At 37.9% G+C, this 22,829-nt stretch overlaps 3 protein-coding genes across 3 annotated transcripts; all 3 read left to right on the top strand.

Annotated features, from left to right (window-relative positions):
- The first annotated feature begins 8,760 nt into the window (after positions 1-8,760).
- On the top strand, positions 8,761-10,125 carry LOC110175081 (claudin-8-like). The gene has a single exon (XM_020941199.2). The coding sequence runs from the start codon at positions 8,831-8,833 to the stop codon at positions 9,509-9,511; it is 681 nt and encodes a 226-aa protein (XP_020796858.1). The 5' UTR covers positions 8,761-8,830; the 3' UTR covers positions 9,512-10,125.
- A 4,845-nt stretch (positions 10,126-14,970) lies between these two features.
- LOC110175069 (claudin-8-like) lies at positions 14,971-16,757 on the top strand. The gene has a single exon (XM_020941190.2). The coding sequence runs from the start codon at positions 15,070-15,072 to the stop codon at positions 15,967-15,969; it is 900 nt and encodes a 299-aa protein (XP_020796849.1). The 5' UTR covers positions 14,971-15,069; the 3' UTR covers positions 15,970-16,757.
- A 2,166-nt stretch (positions 16,758-18,923) lies between these two features.
- On the top strand, positions 18,924-19,768 carry cldn8.1 (claudin 8.1). Its single transcript, XM_020941214.2, has one exon. The coding sequence runs from the start codon at positions 18,953-18,955 to the stop codon at positions 19,766-19,768; it is 816 nt and encodes a 271-aa protein (XP_020796873.1). The 5' UTR covers positions 18,924-18,952.
- The last annotated feature ends 3,061 nt before the right edge of the window (positions 19,769-22,829 follow it).

The following is a 22,829-nucleotide window of genomic DNA, read 5'->3' as shown; positions in this document are numbered from 1 at the left end:
GTTTTAACCAGTGTTAAAGTATGTTAGCCTGATTCATCAGTCCGTTTCACTTCGTACAAACTGTCTGACCTTGAAGCATTAGGATTCGTTCGCTCGACTGTAGGGGGGTACTTTTTTTTATTTAACCAATCACTGCTATTTGGTCGTGATGTATGTAATGCGCTGCAATGGGGCTAGCTGGTATATTAAGCTTTTCCCAAATCCCATAGGTAGAAGGGCAATAACATAGGTTCAGGGAATGTGCAATCAAAACTGCATATAGGTTTAGGGAGTGTGCAATTATTAATAGAATACAAGAATGCAAATGGCTTGCCTGTAAAGAATAATTTAAAGGTCCTGTTGGTGCATCACTCGTGGTCATACTTGGTCTCGTATCTATTTTTGTTTTATGGTGTTTGTTTATGTGGTGCTTTGTGTTGTGTTGTTTTTTGATAAAGCATGTTACCCCCCGTCCCAAGACAAATTTCTCCCATGGGTGACAATAAAGGATTATCTTATCTTATAACGTCTTTCCCCTTGATCAAATTCACCAAACATTGTCTTTGTTCCAGCCTTAAATCCTTGATCTCAGGAATCGTCAATAACACAGAATGTATGACTCTTCACTGATTGGCTGATGCCCGAACTTGCACTTCCAGGGTTTTTACGACCCTTCTAGTGTATTCTGATTCCTGACCTAGTCACTGGAGAGAAATGAAATTGAGCGGAGGCACTAGGTGGCGCCAGCCTGGCTAACCTTATGTAGCCTCTCGGAGTTAAAACAAACTAAAATCACAACTGAACCTGTGTTGCCAGAGCTTTAACCTGCAGATAGAGGACACATACATTTTCTTATTCTTGTATATGGTCTCACAGTCACACAGTCACAGTCAGAATGCCTGTTTTTATGATATTTTTGAGCTATAAAAAACACTTGTAATAGAATAAATGTAAAGTAGAGCTATTTTGTGCCACATTTTGGAACATTCCAGGCAGAGCAACAAGCAGGTGACAGGCCCTCAACCAAAACATTACATGGTGTACCTTTAAATACTGGTTTGTTACTAAACTGTGTACTATATAAAAAAGTGATGTGATTAAGAGCACAGGCTGGATGTTTGTCAGTTGAAAGGTCTTTACCCACAAGATTATTATGCTAAGTTTTGTAGATAATGGTAAGATTTGACAAATAGAAATGTACTTTTTAGTTATTTCAAAAACAGTGAACCTCCCGTAGAGCTGCAATCACTGGTGCCTAATGACATTTGAGAAGAATGCATTGTCTTGGTGCTTTTGTCCCTCTCGGCTCTTCCACAGTGAGAGACATGTCTGTCACTCAGCTCTGATCTAATCATGAGACATACTGAACACTGTCTATTACTGCGAGAGGCACAGAGGGGAAGAGGATTAGCTTTGGCTGCACTTTTTTCTTTCTTTTCTTTTTTTTTTTAAAGGATGCAATAACACACCCAGGCCCTGTTGACAGAAATTTGGGGGCCTGAGGTAAGAAGTCTCACATGAGCCCCCTCTAATATAAATTAATAGGAAGGAGGTCCAATTCTGGGACCCTTAAACCCTGAGGCTCGGGATAAGAGACCCCTTTATCCCCCTCTGTCTTTAGCCCTTTAGCACCATCTATTAAAAAATGATCAAATTACTCCAAGAAGAAAAACAAACAAACTTAATGTGATAGACAGATAGACAGATAGGTTAAGGTTAAGTTATTTGCTTTATTCGTACCCGTAGGTAAATGTGTTTTGCAGATTTGAGAGGCTGGTCCCACATTTCACATTTAGTTTATCCACATTATGTACAATAAACACAACGTACAAAAACACAATTACAAAATAAAGTGTTACAGTGCTCTTTCATCCATCACGCTTGACTAAAAACACAATAAAGATTAAATATTAGGGATGTAACAATAACCGAAATACCGTGTTATCGTATTGCCAAAATTCTCACAATAATATCGTGGACCATCACAATATATCGAATTACAAGTCTCTTTGCTTAATTTAAGAGTTATGATGCAGCAACAGCTATAAAAACACAGAGGCAACTACATAGACCATCATGGTATATGTCCTTGTCCTTTGCTCCATTTCAGTGTAGACTACAAGAAGAAATAACAGTTCTAAGCACTTTTAAGTCTTAGTTCTTTGGATTAAGTCTTGTCAAGGAATTTTAAGAGGAATTCACAGTTTTGTTGACACTTGGATATTGTCACACCCCTATTAAATATATAAAAACACACATTTTTTCCAAGACAGCGTACTAAAATGAATAGATAAATAGATTACAATTTATTCATAAGTATGATAGCAGCTGGAACGAAGGTCTTTTTTTTTATTTTTATTTTTTTTAGATACACCGATAGATAAATAGATAGATGCTCCACTGTGTTTTGTGACTCCATACACCTTCACTAGAATCATAATTTCAGACCTAGAATTGCCAAAATTGCTGAAAACTACCACTATGACATCACAAGGTGGAACAGAGCGTTTGGGGTTTGGAGATGTAGACAGATTAATAATAAAGGATTACCTAAAACATGTGTGAATGAAACAAAACATAACTCCAGGTTTGTTTTTGAGGAAGTAACAATATTCTAACATGACTAAAAGCTTATACAGTTGCAACAAATGAAAAAAGAGAATGCTGTAATGTCATCTGAAACCCAGAAATAACCTTATATTTCAACACTTTTGGCTTTAAGGTTATAGTCCATTCACATTTTGTGCAATATTTAAACCTCAGCCTAGATAATTACTGGCACTTTTTTGTTGTTGTGTTTTGTTTACAACCTATTCCATTGATTATAAAATGTTAAGTCACACTATAATTATATGTTTGAATGGCCCCACAGAGCCTACGCTTTTTAGTTTATCTGTGGTAATACAATGTCAAATGACTCACTCACACCCCGAAGGCACAATTAAATAAAAAAAACACAGACAGTATCTCGCTCTCCTCTCATGTGCTGTAGTTGCAATTCCATCCAGCAGAGGGCAGGCTTCATGTGTTTTTCAGTGTCAGTGTCAATGTCTCTGCCTCGTGTGGAGTGAGGTTTTGTAAACAACACACACACCATACTACCATTTCATTTCATTAATTTATTTTTATTTTTTATAATATTATTTTATTTATTATTATTTTATTTATTTTAATTTAATTTAATTTATTTTTTATTTATTTATTTTTTTTCAGTTAATATTTATTTTATTTTATTTTTTATTGTTATTATTATTTTTATAGCTCAAAAATACCTAGAAAGATCTGACCTGTAACTTGGTCTGGTTTGGTTTCCATGAAGATAGAAAGGTTTAATGCCATACTGTGAAACATTCCAGACAAAGCAATAACATCACCATGAAGAAAAGCATTTAAATGACCCTCCACCAGAAAAGTTACACAATGCACCTTTAAGCAACAATAGAAATGGCGAGGAGAAATTTCAGTTTGTCGCCAAAAATGTTTCAGTTTGTCGACTGAAGTTTTTCCTCGCCATGGATTCTACCTGGACGACTGAGGGATTCTTCACACAACAATAGAAATATTTATGAATGCATTTTTATAATATTTTTAGCCATTATTTTTTTTCAGACGTGAATTAAAAAAGAGTATGATCTTAGAATAATTATGAATCAGAATACAAGGTTAGGTAAATGCTTTTATTTTCCTATATTTTCTCCCTCATGTGCTGCTGGTGTTTACATTTGAAGGTGAGGATGTGACGAGTATCAGGCTGAATCCTGTCTGACTGGTTTTTCAGTTTCTGTTCCTGTTTCTGGACTGTACCACTGTCTCTCTGTCTCTCTGCCTAGTTTGAATAGTGGGAGTGGCTTAGGCAAAGTTTGTTTTTGCTGGAGTATGACATCATTCACATTACAAGAACTCAATCCATTTTCTATCTCCTCTATCTTGTATAATTTGTTTTTATAAGTCTTAAATTGAAGAACCTGTATTAGATAACTACTGACTATAAAGGCTTTTGGATAACTCTGAAGGCTGTGTACTGATATAGGCCACTAAAGTAATCATTAAATGTTCTATATTACTCAAAATTGATTCTTGTGAGCTTTAAGTCATGTTATAATGTTGCTCCTCAAAAACAGACCTGGAGTTGTGTTTTTATAGAGGGATGGACAGTTGGCAAAACACACAAAACACTTACTTGACTTAATTTCATGGAGACTGATCCTTAGCCCATATTGAGCTATTTTCTGATCTATGTTATTGTGTTGTTTTCTCATCAAAAACATGCCTGGAGTTGTGTTTTGTTTCAGTCACCTTTAATTATAGATACAAGTCTTTGTATATATTATGCAAAACAGAGGTCAATAGACATTATTCGCAAATCTCAAAATAAAGGTGGATTTAAACATTATTGAATATTAATGAGGATATTTTATTGTTGACTGAGTGATCATTTCTCTCTGAACAATTAGTATTACTCAGGTTTTAAACGATGAAAAACAGTAACTGAACCAGCAATAAAATGTATCCATAAGTCACCTATTCGGAAATTAAATGTAGCCCATTTCTTTTTCTTTTCAATATTCAATTAAACTAGCAATACTGGAACAAAATAGTCAATACAATAATTACAAAAAGATTAGAAATGATACATTCAACATGTGTCAGAACTGTATATTGCAGACTTACATGCAGATCGTGACAAGGCTACCCAAAAAAAAATCTCTTACGACCCACCTGAGGGTCGTGACCCAGCCTTTGGGACAATGGTCTACACCACCTGAAGTGATTTTCAAGTTCACAGGTACGTTTTACCTTTAGTTCAGTAGAGATCTGCAATTCCAGGCCTGAAATCATCCAAATAATATTAGTGAAGGTGTATGGAGTTTAAAAATACAGTGGAGCACTTCCTGCGCTTGACATGACATCACAAGGTGGGACAGAGTGGTTTCCGATTGAAAGAAGAACTCCTAAATATGCAGATTTAAACATGTGTGAATGTCTTCTGCATCACTAATAAAAATTATATAAAAATTTAAAATAAAAAGATTGTGAATGAAACAAAAACACAACTCCAGGTTTGTTTGTGAAGAGGAAACAATATAACATAGATCAGAAAATTTTAAATGTGCTGTAGGCTACCCAATTTTTTTTAATGTGAAAAACAGAAGTCAGTTTTGAATGTTTTGAAGCAATATGTTATTTATCACTTTCCTAATTATTAGTCACAGTGAGTTAAAACAGTTTTCAGAGGCTAGAGTTGTGTCAAAGTAAACATGCTAACCGTGCTATTTCCTGGTTCAGACAGGCCACAGTTGTGTTACTGTCACCATAAGAGCTCCTTTTACAGTGTATCAGCACTGGGGCAAGAATATTTTTGCTTTATTACATCAATACAAAATTAAAAAAGAAAAAAAACATGGTCAGTATCATAGAATTAGAATTCAAATCTTCAACTCAAGAATCAGACAGTAGAGTTTCTTTAGAAGCTTAACATTTTTCGGCTACTTCCTGTAAAGCAGGTAAACAAACTCTCAGTTAATAACTGAAGACAGAATGAACCTTTACCAAAGATCAATCAGAAAAAGAGCTGGACACAGTGGAGAAGAGAGAGACAAAGGTAACGATTAAAAATATGTTAACTGAAGGATTTTCGGGAAATCTTAAAATAGACTTGCCACAAAATTCAATTTTTGCACTTCCAATGGACTGACCACTAACCCAACTCACAATGGATTTGAAGGTGCTATATTACTCAAAGTTCACTCCTGTGAGCCTGAAGTCATATTATAATGCTGTTACCTCCATAAAAACAGACCTGGAGTTGTCTTAGAACAGAAACTTACCCTTACAGGAAAATGTAAAAATGGTTTATGGTACAAACCCGAGGCACTCCGACTGAATATATTAAAAGTCCTTTACTACATGAAGGGATGCCAAAGCGTTTCAACCAGCAAGATGGTCTTCGTCAGGGCAAAGTTGACGAAGACGAAGAACAACTCCTTTTACATGTTGGTGAGTAGAGATCGGCAACTCCAGGGCTGAAATAATCCAAATGATTCTAGTGAAGGTGTATGGAGTGGAGCATTTCCTGTATTACCACATGACATCACAAGGTGGAACAAAGTGTGAATGAAACAAAACACAACTCCAGGTATGTTTTTGTCTCAATCTTGTCTCAGTCTCGACCCTCAGAGGTTTTGGTCTTGTCCTGGTCTCGGTACCCTATGCTCTCGGACTGGTCCTGGTCTTGATTAGTGCAGTCTTGACTACAACACTAGTAGCTGGACCTGGTCTTGGACTGGTCTTGGTCTCGATTAGTGCGGTCTTGACTACAACACTAGTAGCTGGACCTGGTCTTGGTCTCGATTAGTGCGGTCTTGACTACAACACTAATAGCTGGACCTGGACTTGGACTGGTCTTGGTCTCTATTAGTGCGGTCTTGACTACAACACTAATAGCTGGACCTGGTCTTGGACTGGTCTTGGTCTCTACAAACAAAATAGTGAGAAAAAACCCACCAGGATCATGTAGAGCGGGTTAATATGAACATTTTAAGACCAAAATGTCGAGACTCACTGCAGCAGTTACACAGAGAGGGGTCACAATATTCCAGTGAAAGTCAATGGGAGCCGGAAGTCCACGCCTGCAAACTTCCTATAAAGTTTATACTGGAGGCCTATTTCTTTTTTTAGAACTTGTCAGCCTTGTCTTTTATCAGTCATGTTTGTTCTGGCTGCTTGTCACTCATAATTACAGGTATTGCATCACGCTGTAACTATGTAAGACCAGATTTGATTTGTTTTCTTTGTCTTATAGTTTCATCATTAACTTTAGATTATATGTTCCTGTTTACATGGAATATTTCCTGTACGTGCACAAATAGAGTGACCAGCTTTTCAAAATTTAGAACTGGGACACACCCGGGTTGGGATGGTTGGTATAAACAAAGAAAAGTGAAAAAAACCTGTAACATTGTCCGTTCTTGACTCACCTGAGGTACTTCAGTCAGAGCAGCTGAATGCATTTTTTGGTCATTTTCAAGCCCGGTTTTCTGTACTTTATATTTTGTTTTGTATTTAGGGATACCTTTGATATTTGTATAAAACATGTGTGACCTAAGGTAGCCTTTGTTTCAATAAATAAACACATAAAATGATCAAGGTATGTAAAGTACGTATGTAAATAAAAGGTCAGAGACGTGACTTAAAATATGTAATTCAAATTTATTAAAAGACTAAAAGGAGCAAGTGAAAATTAAGACAAGGCAAGTTTATTTGTGTAGCACAATTCGTACATAAAGTAATTCAAAGTGGTTTATAGCATAAGAAATACATTAAAATCACACTAAAAACTAATCAAAACATAAATAATCATCGTAAAATTAAAAAGAAAGAGAGACATTAATTACATAAATTAGAGAGAAGAGTGCGGAATGAAAATCTTTCAGTCATATGCACAGCTAAACAGAACTATATTAAAAATAATTTATTTTTACAAAAGAGCCAGGCAGTGGATAAAACTATAAAATCGCCAAAATTAATCAAATCTACTAAAATAAGAATAAAACCTTGCAGCCCCTGAGTGGAGGAACCAAATCCTGAAAACAGAAAGAAATGTTACAAATTAACCAAACAAAAACAACCCAGAACAAAGCGGAAAGTGCTACCACGCAATCACATCAAAATAACTTAAAAAACCCAAAGTGTAAACAAAGGTACGGGCTAAACCTCTCCCAAGTTCAACCCGGGAACTTAAACCAAACTAAAGCTAAAAGCCCATGGATGATAAAACGATAAAAAAACACATTTATTTAAAGCAGTAGAGCTAAAATGTATGATATAACTTTTGAACGAACAGTGTAAAACAAATGGAATCAAAAAGAACCCAAAAACAAAACAAAACAGTAGCAGATCAATCCTTAAAATCTCCAGTACTCGGGAGAAAAGGTCTAACCTCCGCTCAATTTCATTTCTCTCCAGCGACTAGGTCAGGAATCGGAATACACTAGACGGGTTGGAAAAACACCGGAAATGTGAGTTCGGGCACCAGCCAATCAGCGAAGAGATATACATTCTGTGTTGGCAACGCTTCCCGAGATCGAGAATTTAACAAAGAGAATGTATGGTGAATTTTATCAAGGGGAAAGATGTTATTGCCCTTCTTCCTACAGGATTTGGTAAAAGCTTAATATACTAGTTAGCGCCATCACGACCAAATAGCAGCGATTGGTGAAATAAAAAAAGTACTTGCCAACCATCGAGCGAGCAAATTCCAACACTACAAGATCAGACAGTTTCTATGAAGTGAAACCGGCTAATGAATCGGGCTAGAAAAGGTCTACCACCAGTATACTTGCACACTGACACATGGCTGAAATCATCTGAAACTCAGAACTAATTAAGAAAGGGGATGGGATTAAATTAATTCTACTTCTTCCCACTTCTTTTTGAACATGTAAACGTATAACTACGTGGCTTTTGCATGTCTGTATATCATTTTAAAGTGACTGCTCTTGCGATGACATGACTTCTGTTTTATTCTTTGCATGTTTTTAAAATGAAATTAATTCATTCATTCAAACTTGGACTGTCCTGGGTACATGTAGTCACCCTATATGCAAAGTAGAACTACAACACAAATCAATAATCATGTGCCAAGCCTTCTTCAAAACTACTATTACACATTCCAGAGGAAGGTGAAACCACAATAGGTAACTGCATCGCTTTCATTTGGAACATTCTCCATCAGTGTCCACTAAACCAGTACGGTGGCATTGCATTGTGGATATCATCGCTGACATGTGGCCTAGTCGGAACAGAACGCATTTAGCTTTCAGACAGTCTACACTCCCTTCTCTCTGCAGCCATGAGAGCCAAACTCGAGATCGTCGCTTTGGTCCTGGGCAGCTTGGGGATCATCGGAATCATCGCCATCACCGCGATGCCGCAATGGCGAGTCTCGGCTTTTATCGGCGCCAACCTGATCGTAATGGAAGACCGCTGGGAGGGGTTATGGATGAACTGCTACAAACAAATCGACAGAATGCAGTGCAAAGTGTACGATTCTTTGCTGATCTTACCGCCGGAGCTCCAAGCGGCAAGAGGGCTGGTGTGCGCGGCGATAGTGATAGCCCTCATAGCGTTCGCCATCACCATATCCGGAACGGAGGTGACTTCCTGCGGAAACGACAGCCCGAGTGCTAAAACGATACTGCTAGTTGTCGGCGGCGTTTTTTTCCTGCTGGCGTGCCTGACGACGCTCGTGCCCGTCTGCTGGGTGGCGCATACGGTGATAAAGGACTTCTACAATCCGACGCTGATGGACGCGCAGAGGAGGGAGCTCGGGCCGGCGCTGTACGTGGGATGGGGGACCGCGGGGTTACTGCTCGCAGCCGGGGTGATCTTACTGGTGAGGTTCTGTCAGAGGAGGGAGATGGAGGAGAAAGAAGGGGTGTATCCGGGAGCGTACGATCTAGCGCCCAAAGCGGACAGCGTGTACCTCCAGAGAATTCCGTCGAGTACTCACAAGACCATGGAGTATGTGTGAAGAGTTCTGTGAAAGTACTCTGAAAGGTACTTTGAAATACTACCTTGATAGTTTTGAACTGAATGTAGAGTAATCTGAAATTGTTTTAATCAAGTTACTTCAAACTTTAACTTCGATATTTTCGACCAAATCTATGACAACCTTCAACACCAACGACCTTAAGGAAAAGAATCCGTGTATCATTCGTTCATTTGTTTTTCAGTATAAAATCAAAAATAAGAAAACGAAAAAAACAACTATTTTCTTCATTATCTGTCTCCAAAACCAAAATGAAAAAATGGATAACTATTCGTTTTTAAATTTTTTGATTTTTGTGTTTAAATGAAAAAATGGAAAAAACTACCGTTTCCCGTTTCCGTGACTTAAACTGAGATGAGGGACTTTTGCTCCACATACGGACTGAACCAGGTCCGGGACCAGACCGGAACCAGACCAGGACTGATATCAGGACTTAGACCGGGACCAGGACTGAGACCGGGACCAGACCAGGACTGAAACCGGGATTGAGACCAGGATCAGACCAGGACTGAAAATGGTTTAATCCTGGTTTAGCCTTAGTTTAGTCCTGGTTTAGTCTCGATTCAGTCCTGCTTCAGTCCACATGTGGCGCAAAAGTCCGGCATTGCAGTTTAAGTCACAGAAACAGGAAACGGCCGTTATCCGTTTTAAACACAAAATCAAAAAATGAAAAAATGAATCATTATCCGTTTTTTCATTTTGGCTTTAGAGACAAATAATGAAGAAAACTGTTTCTTTTTCTGGTTTTATATTGAAAAACGAATGAACCAATGATACATGGATTGGAAAGACCTGTTTGTTCGTATATGAACTAATTATTGTTGTCATTGCAAGAATGGTTTAGTCATGTTTTCTTTTTGTATGTCTTTGTATATTTGGCCTTTAAAGCTGCACTGTGTAACCTTTCAGCTTGTCTCCATGGAGATGTTATTGTTTTGCCCGTAAAGTCCCAGTATGGCATTTATTAAACGTATCAATCATGCATTTATTCTATAACGTGGGTTGTTATTGACCTAAAAAGTTGCATTTTCACTGTGAGCGGATTCGCCGCTCCCAGATCTGACATGTAACTTGGACCCGTAGAGATAAATAAGTGTAATGCCATACTGTGGAACATTCCAGGCAATATCTTCAGGGAGAAAAGTGGATCCTACACCAGAAATGTTACAGTGCAAGTTTAAAGCTACCATCTGCAAGTTTATTTTATTTTTTTCGCTAGTAAATGGCAAATGTGAACTCCTTTTTGCTTCCCTCACTTCTAATTAAGAAGTTGCCAATACAATACATACCTCGATACACAGGCCATGATATGATATGCTTTTTGATACAGTGCACTTTCAATCCAATACGATTCGATACGATATATACGATTCAGTAAAAAACAAAGCCTAAATCAGTGAAAATGTCACACATTTGTAGCTCTTACAGAAAATAATTTAAATATACCTAAAAATACAGCAGTCCATGACATCAATACTGTATCATCAAATTAAATTATATGATATATCAATAGTTTTGCACACCCTACTCACTTCTCCTTTGCTCAGACTCCCCTGTGCTCTCTGCTCTTCTTCTGTCAGTCCAAACCTGGTGCACTATCAGACGGCAGTAACGCAGCATCTAGTGGTGACATGTGAGAATACAACAACATAATTACAGATGGTAGCTTCTATCGAGAGAAAACTGCACTTTTTTTGCACATTATTTGAACATTATTGTCCTGAGTTGCATTTGCTTGACAATACATTCACACACACAGAAACTGAAGGATCCCCAAGAAAAAACTACATGTGTACAATCTACTTTTATTTCACTGTAATTGTTTTTGTAATAGAGCATGCAACCTTTTTTTTATTTGTCTGTGTGGCTTCTCTTGTGAAAGATGAGAATTTTTGTTTACAGTTGTTCTTTATTACCCGAAAATGTGCTTTTTATAAATCAAAATATCTGTTTCTGTCTTCTTTCTATATATTTCTTGATACTGTTTTTGATAAATGCTGATAATATATACAAAATTACACATTTGTAGTTAAATATTTGTTACTATACGATTATAATTTCTTCCAAATCAGTTCATTCATGTCAGCTTTGTTTGTTATATTGTTCTTACTTGTTGTCTATTGTAATATAAATGCTACTTGCACAATTCAGCTGCGTTTATTGCTTTATTATGATATATGAAAACCAAAAGAGAATATATTTTACAGTTCAGAACACGGATGAGAGCCCAGACACGCAGTTATGTTCCAAATAAACTGCCATGTATTGCACATAGGACCTATACACTTGTTATTTAGACGTGTTAAAAGCATCAGAGCAGTAAAGCGCTCTCATCCATTATGGAGCAGAGCCATGAGGAGGCCGCTGACGAGGTGTGAACGGCTGGCACACAGGAGCTCCGCCTGGACTTAGTTACACTGAAACCTGCCCCTCTCTGGTTTCTCCCGCTCCACACCTCTGCTCCACTCAGCTTACACACAGTAGACAGGCCAAAGCTGAGCACTGGGGCAAAACAAGACACAAGTCAGTAGAGCACGGCTGTGAGAAAATATCTGGGTTACAGGAAACATTAGTTGAGGAGTGCAGTGGAGGAAAAACTAGTTTTTAACTTCAGTAAAAGGAGCAGGAATGAAAAGCATCTAAGTATAAAACACAAAATGAATGAGATAGTAAAAAGCTAACAGCATTTCACACGTATTTTGTGCTCTGTTTTTTTTAAATTCAGGTGTGTGTTGTGGAATAGAAAGTAAAAATACCAGCCCGCAAATGTAGTGACGTATCGATTCCATTGTGAAATTTGCTTAAAGGCGCAATATGTCACTTTTTAACCAAATAGACACTAAAATTAAAGCATGTTTTTGTCATTTTGGTTGTGTTTATCACACTCATTTATGTATTTATTAATTTTTTGATTTCTTACTGTGAGTGGGCTTGCATCACCACAAATTTGACTCTTATTACGCCCTTCTCCTGCTTGTTTCCAAGGAAATGTTAAAACTTATTCCACAGTATTTCACAAAATCTATCCATCTTTTTTTGGACATGCCTTTCAGAAAGTTACATGCTGTATTTTTTATTAACTTTATTGTTTTCAACCACTGACTCAGATTTATATATAATAGATAATATCATATACCGTATTTTCCGGACTATAAGTCGCACTTTTTGGGGAAATGTATTTAATAAAATCAGAGAACAGGAACCGACATTTCATCTTTAAAGGCAAGTTATAGTAAAAACAATAGAACAGAGAACAACAGACTGAATAGGCGTTAATATGTTAATGTAACATATTAACAGTTATTAAGATAATTATAGCATAAACAACAGAACATAAATTTACCAAACTCACCATCTCTGACGATCACTAAATCCACTGAATTCTTCCTTGGTGTCACTTCTGCGCAACCTCCAGAGATAAACCATAGATCCATTAGGTAAACAAAGCGCCGCTTCCTCTTCTGCGTAGCTGTCGTCAGACTCAGCATCAGTTCCAGTTAGAATTATTCCGGCATTTCTGAATCCCGACAGGATGGTTACAGTTGTTATTGAAGTCCAGGCTTTGTCGATCCATCCAGTGACTTCTAGGAAAGTTACATAGCGCACCCGCCCAGTTGCCGTGAAGCTGTGTTCTCCATCCCTGCTTTCCTCCAGTCCCTCACAAGTTTCTCGCTCACTCCAAATTTTCTTTCTGCTGCTCGATTACCGTTTTCGGGTGCATATTTCACTATTTGTAGCGAGACAGCGACATTTTTTACAGGAGGCATGCACAGTAGAGCGAAGTGACAGTGGTACAGGAGTAATAGTAGTACTAGATACTGACACACAAGACTAGAGCCTCTCGTGGCTGTCAGTCTGAAAATTTTAATATATAAGTCACACCGGAGTATAAGTCGCAGGAAACACCCAAACCATGAAAAAAAGTGCGACTTATAGTCCCAAAAATAGGATAATCACCTTTTTTGTATATTAATGTTAAGCATTTTATTATAAGTAGGCCAATGGGATTTTTTTATCATAATCTTTAAGGAACTGTTTTTACAATATTTATCACAGTCAAATTTGAAAAAAAGCATAATCCAGATTTAAAGAACTACTGAACTACTTGGACGTGCGCTCTTCCCGTGCCCTTCCTGTTGTGTTTAAGCCGCAGTTGTAAAAATACCTGAACACAACAAGATGGACGCCGCCTACAAAGAGAAGAAGGAAACAGGAAATTATGTAAGCGATATGTCAGCGATCTATCTTTTCATGTTCTAATATTTATCCAGTTTTAATTTTAAACCAAGTGACATATCAGAGGCGTTGTTTAAAAAGAGAGTGAGGAAGTGTTTGATAATCATTCAATTGTGGATGTTTCATTGTGTTTTAATCCATGTTTGAATCAAATTAACTTAATCCAAGGTGTGTAAATGTAATTTTATTTATTTATTTTTTATGTGCAGTGATAATGTTAAATTTTTTCTGTATTCATAAGGTGGAGACTGTAATATAAGCCATTTGGGGTTTTTTTTGCCTATTCCGGCACCTACTTTTTTATCTAGTGTGTTGTTTTTTTATTGTTATGTTATATATGTGCAAAGTAAATACATAAAATAAAAATAAAAGTTTAAAATGAACAATTAACAAATGAATAACTGTTCTTGTCAATCCAGTGCAGCAAGGTACAGTAGCTCCTGAAAAATTCCTAAAAACCTCTACCTTTTAAAGTTATTCTTGTTTGCACTTTAAGATTTTATTTCATTTTCATTTACTTTATCCGTCCAATGGGCGTTTACCATTTTTTTGTTTATATATATTTTTTACTGTTTGTTATTTTCTTAAAAGACACTTTTATTTTCTGTCTTTTTACACCACGTGAGTTGTGTGGTCCTCTGTGTCTTTTATTTATTTTTAATGTATTTTATTGTTTTTATTTATTTATTGCTAGTCTGATTTTGCTCTTATTTTATTTTACTGGTTTTATTGTTTTAAGACTACAGCAGTATGATTAAATCTGAGTGTTTATTTTATTGTTTTATTATTGTTGTTATTATTATGTATTTGTGCAGCACTTTGGAAACTGTTTGTGAAATGTGCTATAGAAATAAAGTGGGTTGGATTGTTATATAATGTGATACGTGAGCTACTGTGTCTAAATCTAAGTCTAAGTAGTGACTTGAAGTAAAATACCATATAAAAACACAAAAAGGTAGGCCTATGTTCTTGAAATCCATTATTTACTGAGAAAATCTTTCAAAACTGCTGTTAGGAGTTGTTTCATTAGAATTTTATCCATTTTCCTTGTATCACCGGTGTACATGACCTGCTGAATGGGTCATTAGCATTCGAAAGCAGCGTAATCTCTAGAGCTCATCCCTGCTCAGCTGACGACTCTCAAGTAGTTGGACCAGTAGGATTGCATTGTTTCACATTAGCATTTTTCTTGGGTGTATATCTTGCCCGACTGACTCTGCTGCTCAGATTCATTGTTGGACTGTGATAGAGTAACCACAATTCGCTTCTTGGTTTGGTAATTTTTAACTTTTTTAAAATCCAATATGGCCTCTGTTTACACTGGCTACAGCGGCTATACTGGCTACACCAAACCTCCCCAAACTTATGCCGATGGCTCCTACTACTACGATGAAAAACGACCCCAGACCGAATACTACCCGGACACCATTTACGAAGAGAAGAAACGCCTTGACATGAAAAAACGCCGCTCCGCAATCTGTTGTGAAGTGGTCGCCTTGGTGATCGGGTTCATCGGTTTGATCGGCGTCGCTGCGGTCACCGGTCTCCCGATGTGGAAGGTCACTGCGTTCATCGAGGAAAACATCATCGTCATGGAAACACGTTGGGAAGGTCTGTGGATGAACTGCTACCGTCAAGCCAACATCCGAATGCAGTGCAAGGTGTACGATTCTTTGCTGTTTCTTCCGCCTGATCTGCAAGCCGCCAGGGGTCTCATGTGCGCCTCGGTGGCGGTGACGACCATTGCGCTCATCGTTTCGGCGGTTGGGATGAAATGCACCAAAACTATCGACCACCACGCTCGCACCAAGCACGTCGTCTTAGTGGTAGGGGGTGCCTTGTTTTTACTGGGCTGCGTAACTACTTTGATTCCCGTTTCTTGGACTGGACATGTCATCATTAGAGATTTCTACAATCCTCTGCTCATCGACGCCCAAAGGAGAGAGTTGGGTGAAGCGCTCTACATTGGGTGGGTGACTTCAGCTTTGCTTTTTACCGCCGGGGTGATCTTGCTTTGTCGCCACGCACCACGTACCCAAGAAGCAGAGGCCTTGAAATACCAAGGGCAACCACCAGCTTACACCTACCAACCCTACACCTACCAACCAGGGTACCAACCTGGGTACCAACCGGCTTACAGCTACCAACCAGCCTACTCCGCTCCTCCACCCGGGTCTGTTGCCTACACCCCAACCCAGTACTGAAATGGGTGAAAGTTAACCCACTCTAGAGACAATAGACTCTTTTAAAGGACTTATATTACGCAAAATTGACTAAAGTGAACTTTTAGTCATGTTAGAATTTTGTTACCTCTTCAAAAACATACCTGGAGTTGTGTTTTGTTTCATTAACACTCGTTTGAGTCCTTTATTAGTAGTCTGTCTACATCTCGAAAGCTTAAAACGGTCTATTCCACCTTGTGATGTCATGAAGCAGTAGTTTTCAAGTCAACACCTACCTTTTATGTTGTGTTTAGTAGAGCTTGTCAAATTCAGGGGCTGAAATTATCCAAACGATTCTAATGAAATTGTAGTTTGGAGTTTAAAAACACTGCAGAGCTCTTCCTATATTACCACGTGACATCACAAGGTGGAAAAAAAGAGTATTTTCAGTGTCTGAGAGCAAGAACTCAGCCTAAATGTACATGCATGAATGAAACAAAACACAACTCTAGGTATGTTTTTTGACAAGGAAACATTATAACACAGATCAGAAAATAGAGTAATATGGGCCTTTTAACAATGTGTGACAGGAGTGAGGCTGAAAAGTGGCCACATTTTTACAGTTTTCTCAAAGAACGCCAAGTTTCACTGTGAAAATTATCATTTGAATAGTTGTAAATACTGTTGAATGAGTTTGACTGTGGTTGCTGGTTTGAGAGGTTTTTTTTATGCACTAGGCCTATTTCGGGCTCCGTATCTGATAAATGTACTTTTTGTATACAAAATTTCCTTAAAGACATGTGTTGATTAAAGTTTTAAGTATTTAAAAATCGCATCAAGTTTCTTTTGTATAAGACCAAGGAGTGTTTCTGAACCTGTTTTACTAGTTTTACCTACTTCCTGTGTGTAATGTGCTAGAAACAATGAAAAACATTCAATCTATAATGTACTGTATGGAGGCATTAGATAAGTCTGTGTTCTTATTGGCCTTTTTAGAATATATACAGTTTATATTAATGTGATTGCTACGTTGCAGGGGATGATTTGTACAGTATATATGTCTAATGGTGGAATGTTCAGCAGTTACCATGGTGACACAAAGCACCCATAACCAAACAACTGCGCAAAAAAGTTTTAAGATCATCTAAAAAAAACACATTTTCAGGAGTGTTTATAGTCCTATAAAGCTCAGATTAAAGTCTAATAAAGCCTCAGACAGAGCAGAGCGTCACACAATTTAATAATTTAAGTTTTTCTGTGTAAAGTGTTGTATTTTGTATTTGATTGTCACTATAAGGACGGCTCGGTTTGGCAATTTCCCAGCAGTCAGGAGCTTGTTTGGGTTCTGTTGAAACTCCTTGTGTCTCTATTGTTGTCATAGTAAATGTGACTAGACCAGTTTATCCAGAGGCTCCGGCAGGCACACCCTCTCCCCCACTGTCAGCTGTAATACTAAACCTACAGTGACACATGCACATAAGACCTATCTATTGTGTTATCATATGGTTTAAGACAAAACCTGATGAGGTGATTATAAAAGATTGGTCTGATTGAGGAAAAAGGTGTATGTTTCTTTAAAAAACTAATCACATATCTCTTTTTTTCATTATATAAATTGTCTAACTAAGTGGCATCTATGTTATAATGCTGTTTCAGTTGTGTTTTGTTTCAGTTAACACACAAACCCTGCATGTTTAGGCTGACTTCTTCTCTCAAGCAGAAAACACTTCCATGTGGTAATACCGGAATTGCTCCACTCTGTTTTTTTCGAACTCCACACACCTTCACTAGAATCAGTTGGATGATTTCCGTCCTGGAATTACTAAAAGTACTAAAAGAACTTAATGTAAAATGTTTCCGTTAACTTGAGACTTACAAGGTGGAAAAGAGGCGTTTTGAGCTTTGCAGATGTAGAAAGATTATAATAATAATAAAGGGTTACACAAACTTGTGTGACTGAAACAAAACACAACTCTATGTGTGTTTCTGAATAGGTAACAACATTATAACATGGCTAAAAGCTAAACTGACTAAAGAGTCTATTTTGTATAATATAGGACTCATATAGGACTCACCCAGCAACTGGGATTTCAAACCTCACTAATACTGTTCCCTCTAAAATGGTGTGGCACTGAGCAAAGTTTCTCCTTTAGTATATGTCTTAGAAGTAAAAGTAAAGTAAAAGTAAAAAATAGCCACTTTAAAATGTACTTAAAAAGGTCCAGTATTAAGCAAAATTGATTCCTCTGTTTAAAGTGAGGAGCTCAGTCACACGAGAGGAGCTCGGAGCAGAGCCGCTGATCCTCCACATTGAGAGCAGCAGCTGAGGAAGATCCAGGACATGCTGGAGGGACTATGTCTCTCAGCTGGCCTGGGAACGCCTTGGGGTCACCCCGGAGGAGCGGGAGGAAGTGTCCGGGGTGAGGAAGTCTGGGAGTCCCTGCTTAGACTGCTGCCCCCAGGACGCAATTATCTAAATGATTCCAGTCAAGGTGTATGGAGTTTACAAACCCAGTGGAGCACTTCCTGTTTCACCACATGATATCACAAGGTCAGACAGAGTGTTTTTTCTTTTTGAGAGAAGAACTCAGCCTAAATACACAGGATTTGTAACGTGTGAATGAAACAAAACACAACTCCAGTAATGTTTGTGATAAGAAAACAGCATTATAACACAAAAACAGTGTAATATGGGTAGTAAAGATGCCTCCATTTTTTACTTAAGTACTACTTTACTACTTTTACTTACTTCCACCTTTTAACTTCTCGTGACAATACTAGTCTGGATGTAAGCTGAGCACTCTGAACAAACAAAAGCCTGGCTCACACTAGGGCAAGTGCAAAGAAGAAAAAAATAGCCTGGGGATTTGGTTACTCAGCGACAGGTAGCATTTCCCACTCCTCCCATTTACCTGCTCCGACTGCTCCTCCTCTGGGATGCAAACTCCCTCTCCTGCTTCCTAGTACAGCTCTACACATATTATACTCTGCATGGTTGGACAGGAGAGACGTTCCAGACCAAACCATGGCTAACTCAGCTTTGGAAATCGTTGGACTTTTGCTAACTTTGATCGGTCTTGTCGGTACTGCCGCCAGCACCGGTATGCCCCAATGGCGAGTCACTGCTTTCATCGCCGAAAACATCATCGTCTTCGAAACCCGTTATGAAGGACTTTGGATGAACTGTTTCCGGCAAGCTGACATCCGAATGCAGTGCAAAGTGTACGACTCTTTGCTTGCTCTTCCTCCGGATCTCCAAGCAGCTAGAGGTTTGATGTGCTGCGCGTTGGCTTTGGGTGGTCTTGGAATCCTTGTCAGCTTGGTAGGACTTCAGTGCACCTCTTGCATCCAAAACAACGACCGTGCGAAAAGGATGGTCTTGATCATCGCCGGTATCATGATCCTCTGCGCTTGTATTTGCGTTCTGATTCCCGTTTCTTGGACCGGGCACGTCATCATCCGAGATTTCTACAACCCTTTGCTCCTTGACGCGCAAAGGAGGGAACTGGGAGAAGCTTTGTACATTGGTTGGGTTTCTTCTGCATTTTTATTCGCCGGAGGTTGCATGTTCACCTGCTGCAACGTCAAATCCGAAAAGGAAGGTTCGGAAAGGTATTTGTATTCCAGGAATTCGGACTACATCACGTACCCTCCGCAGCAGTTGCAGCCGCAGCAGTTGGTTTTCTTGCCCCAGCCCCAGCCCCAGCTTCAGCCCAGAGACCAGCCCATGCTCTCCAGACACCCCTCGGCAAACTACAGCCACTACAGCCTGCAGAGCCACCACAGCAACCACCAGCCCGCCAGGTACCCCTCAGTAAGGAGCGCGGTGGCCTACCTATAGACTTTGACTGCTATCTGTTAATTTAATTGACTTTAGTCTGTGGGACTGAGTAGGGTGAGGCGGTGTAAAATGATCATAGTGTAAAATAATCTGGAATTTTATTTTAGCTCCGTGTCAGGGCATTATCAGAGTACAATAAGGTTTTGATTCTTCAATTATTTTTAACATTCACGTCAGTTTAAAGCTGCAATATGTATGTGAAAGAGCTCACAGTAAAAATGCAGGTTTTGAAGTTACTTTAGACATGAAAATACCCTACGAAATGTAAGGTAGATGGAAGTTTAATGAGGAACATTTCACGAAAACCACTTGTGCACCTTTAAAGGGCCTCTATTATTCTATTTTCTGTCCTATGTTGTAATGTTTCCTTGTTAAAAACAGACCTGGACTTTTGTTTTGTTTCATTCACATGTTTAACGCACAAGCTCTGCATATTCAAACTGCTTTTCTCTCAAAACGGAAACACTCTGTTCCACCTGGTGATGTCATGTGGTAATACAGGAAGTGCTCTAATGCACTGTTTCCCAAAGACTGGGTCACAAGAGATTTTTTGGGGGGTTTCCTTGTCACAATCTGCATGTAGGTCTACAATATACATACTCATACATCTCCGCACATCCCTGCACCTTGCTTTTTTGGAAGCACCGCCTCGCCTTACCAATTTTCTGTGGGAAATAGGGATGTAACAGTAACCGAAATATCATGATATTGTATCGTCAAAGTTCTCACAATAATATCGTGGACCATCACAATATATCAAACTACAAGTCTCTTTGCTTAAATTAAGAGTTTTGGTGCAGCAATAGCTAAAAAAAAAAAGACAGAGGGAACTACATAGACCATGATCCTTTGCTCCATTTCAGTGTAGACTTCATGAAGAAATAACAGTTCTAAGCACTTTTAAGTCTTAGTTCTTTGGATTAAGTCTTGTCAAGGTATTTTAAGAGGAAAAAGTAGTGATTGAGTTTTGTTTGCCTCCATCATAATAAATATCGTACCGTGAGATGTATATCGTGACAATATTAATATCAATACAGACAGATTTGGATATTGTTACATCTCTAATCTTGAGCCTTCCCACCATATCGTGAGCTTTCCCAAGATATTGCAATAAATATCGTACCGTGAGATTCATACCGTGATGAAATCGTATTGTGAGACTTGGATATCGTTACACCCCTATTGGGAAACACTGATTAACTGTTTTTCCTTGTTTAAAACTTGAGTAATACCAATTGCTCAGAGAGACACAATCACTCAGTCAACAATAAAATATCCTCATTAATGTTCAATAATGGTCACGAATAATGTCTATTGACTTGGGTTGCGAAGATTTGTGACTTTTAAAATATGGGTCCCCAGGAAAAAAGAAAAAAAGGAAACCCTGATCCTATGTGTTTTGTAACTTCATAAACATTTACTAGAGTGATTTGGACGATTTCAGCTCTGGATTTCATATCTACTAAACAAAAAATAGAAGTAAACTTAAAAATTGATGACATCACAAGGTGGAACAGAGCATTTTGAGGTCTGGGTATGTTTTCGATGAGGTACTAACATTCTAACATGGTTAAAACTCACAAGAATTAATTTTGTGTAATATAGGTCCTTTAAAGTGAACTATTTGCATCTTTTTTTTTTATCTCAGTGATGATCGGAGAAACATTGAGTCCTTGTTTTCACATGTCCAATTGTTTCATGAGTGGAAGCTTGAATATAAATGTTACTTTTCCTCCTCTGCTTATCAGTGGTAGTTAGTCAAACAGTTGAAGTACTTGATTAAACATACTACAGTACATCTCTAGAGTACAAGCATAATCATATCATAATGTAATGTCCATTTCAAGGTACACACACCTCTATGTGAATTATGTAAATACTGAATGTTTTATCTTCTGACTGATGGAGGTAATGTCAAGTATATGAGCAGATTTGTCCAATTCATTGTTATAAGTCCTATACACAATGTTGACTGTTTTTTTAAGCCGTGTTAAAATATCGTTACCAACTGAAAAACGTATCTGGAGTTTTGTTTTGTTTCTTTCACACATTTAAGCAACCCTTCCTTATCAGTTTGTCTACACCTCCAAAGCTCAAAATGCTCTGTTCCAACTTGTAATACATTTTGTTCACTGGACAAGTCCAAATTTGAAATCATTTAGTGAAGGTGTATTGAGTTTAAAAAACAGTGGAGCACTTCCTGTATTACCACCCGACAACAGAAGTTGGAACAGAGTTTTTTAGTTTTCATTTTGAGAAAGAACTCAGCCTAAAAGTGCAGCGTTTGTGTTTTAAATGTGTGAAAGAAACAAAGCACAACTCCAGGGATGTTTGTGATGAGGAAACATTAAAACAAATATCAGAAAACAGCATAATATGGGCTTATTAATGACCAAATCAAAACCTAAAATACTAGGGATGTAACAATAACCGAAATATCGTGATATCGTATCGTCAAAAGTCTCACAATAATATCATGAGCTGTCACAATATATCGAATTACAAAATCCTTTGCTTAAATGCATGGTTTTATAGAACCTATAGCTTATAAACACTGGGAACTACATATCCCATGATTCATTTCAGCGCAGACAACATGAAGAAATATGTTTTTTAATTGAATTCTTGGGATTGTGACAGTAATAATTCATATCAAAATCTTGTCAGGATATTTTAAAAGCAAAAAAATGTCCTATCTACAATTATATCAGCCTCTCAAAAATATCTCAATAAATATCGTACTGTGAGATGCACATCGTGATAATATCATACCGAGAGATTTGGATATCGTTACATCCCTATAAAATACAAATAGTGATGATGGAAATAAAATTGCAGTCCATGTTAAAATTGCATATCATCATTTTGTACTACACATGGAATAAATACAAGGTTGTTTTTGCGTAAACAGTGCTGTAGATATTTTCATAAGCTCACCAAACAAAGACGCCCTGTGGTTTTAGCAGAAGTTGAAGCTAATATCTAACTAAAAACACACACAGCAGGTTTTAGGTATGTTCCCAGGAAATACATGCTGTATTTGTAAAGAAGGAGCAGTACT

The sequence above is a fragment of the Boleophthalmus pectinirostris genome, unplaced genomic scaffold (genome assembly GCF_026225935.1).
Source record: "Boleophthalmus pectinirostris isolate CB_2022bp ecotype Guang Dong unplaced genomic scaffold, ASM2622593v1 HiC_scaffold_9, whole genome shotgun sequence".
Taxonomy (NCBI): domain Eukaryota; kingdom Metazoa; phylum Chordata; class Actinopteri; order Gobiiformes; family Gobiidae; genus Boleophthalmus; species Boleophthalmus pectinirostris.
The sequence above is the reverse complement of the archived record's forward strand: the minus strand, read 5'-3'. Positions and strand labels throughout refer to the sequence as shown.

Coding starts and splice junctions, on each gene's coding strand:
- LOC110175081 (XM_020941199.2), top strand. CDS start 8,831: ATGAGAGCCAAACTCGAGATCGTCGCTTTGGTCCTGGGCAGCTTGGGG.
- LOC110175069 (XM_020941190.2), top strand. CDS start 15,070: ATGGCCTCTGTTTACACTGGCTACAGCGGCTATACTGGCTACACCAAA.
- cldn8.1 (XM_020941214.2), top strand. CDS start 18,953: ATGGCTAACTCAGCTTTGGAAATCGTTGGACTTTTGCTAACTTTGATC.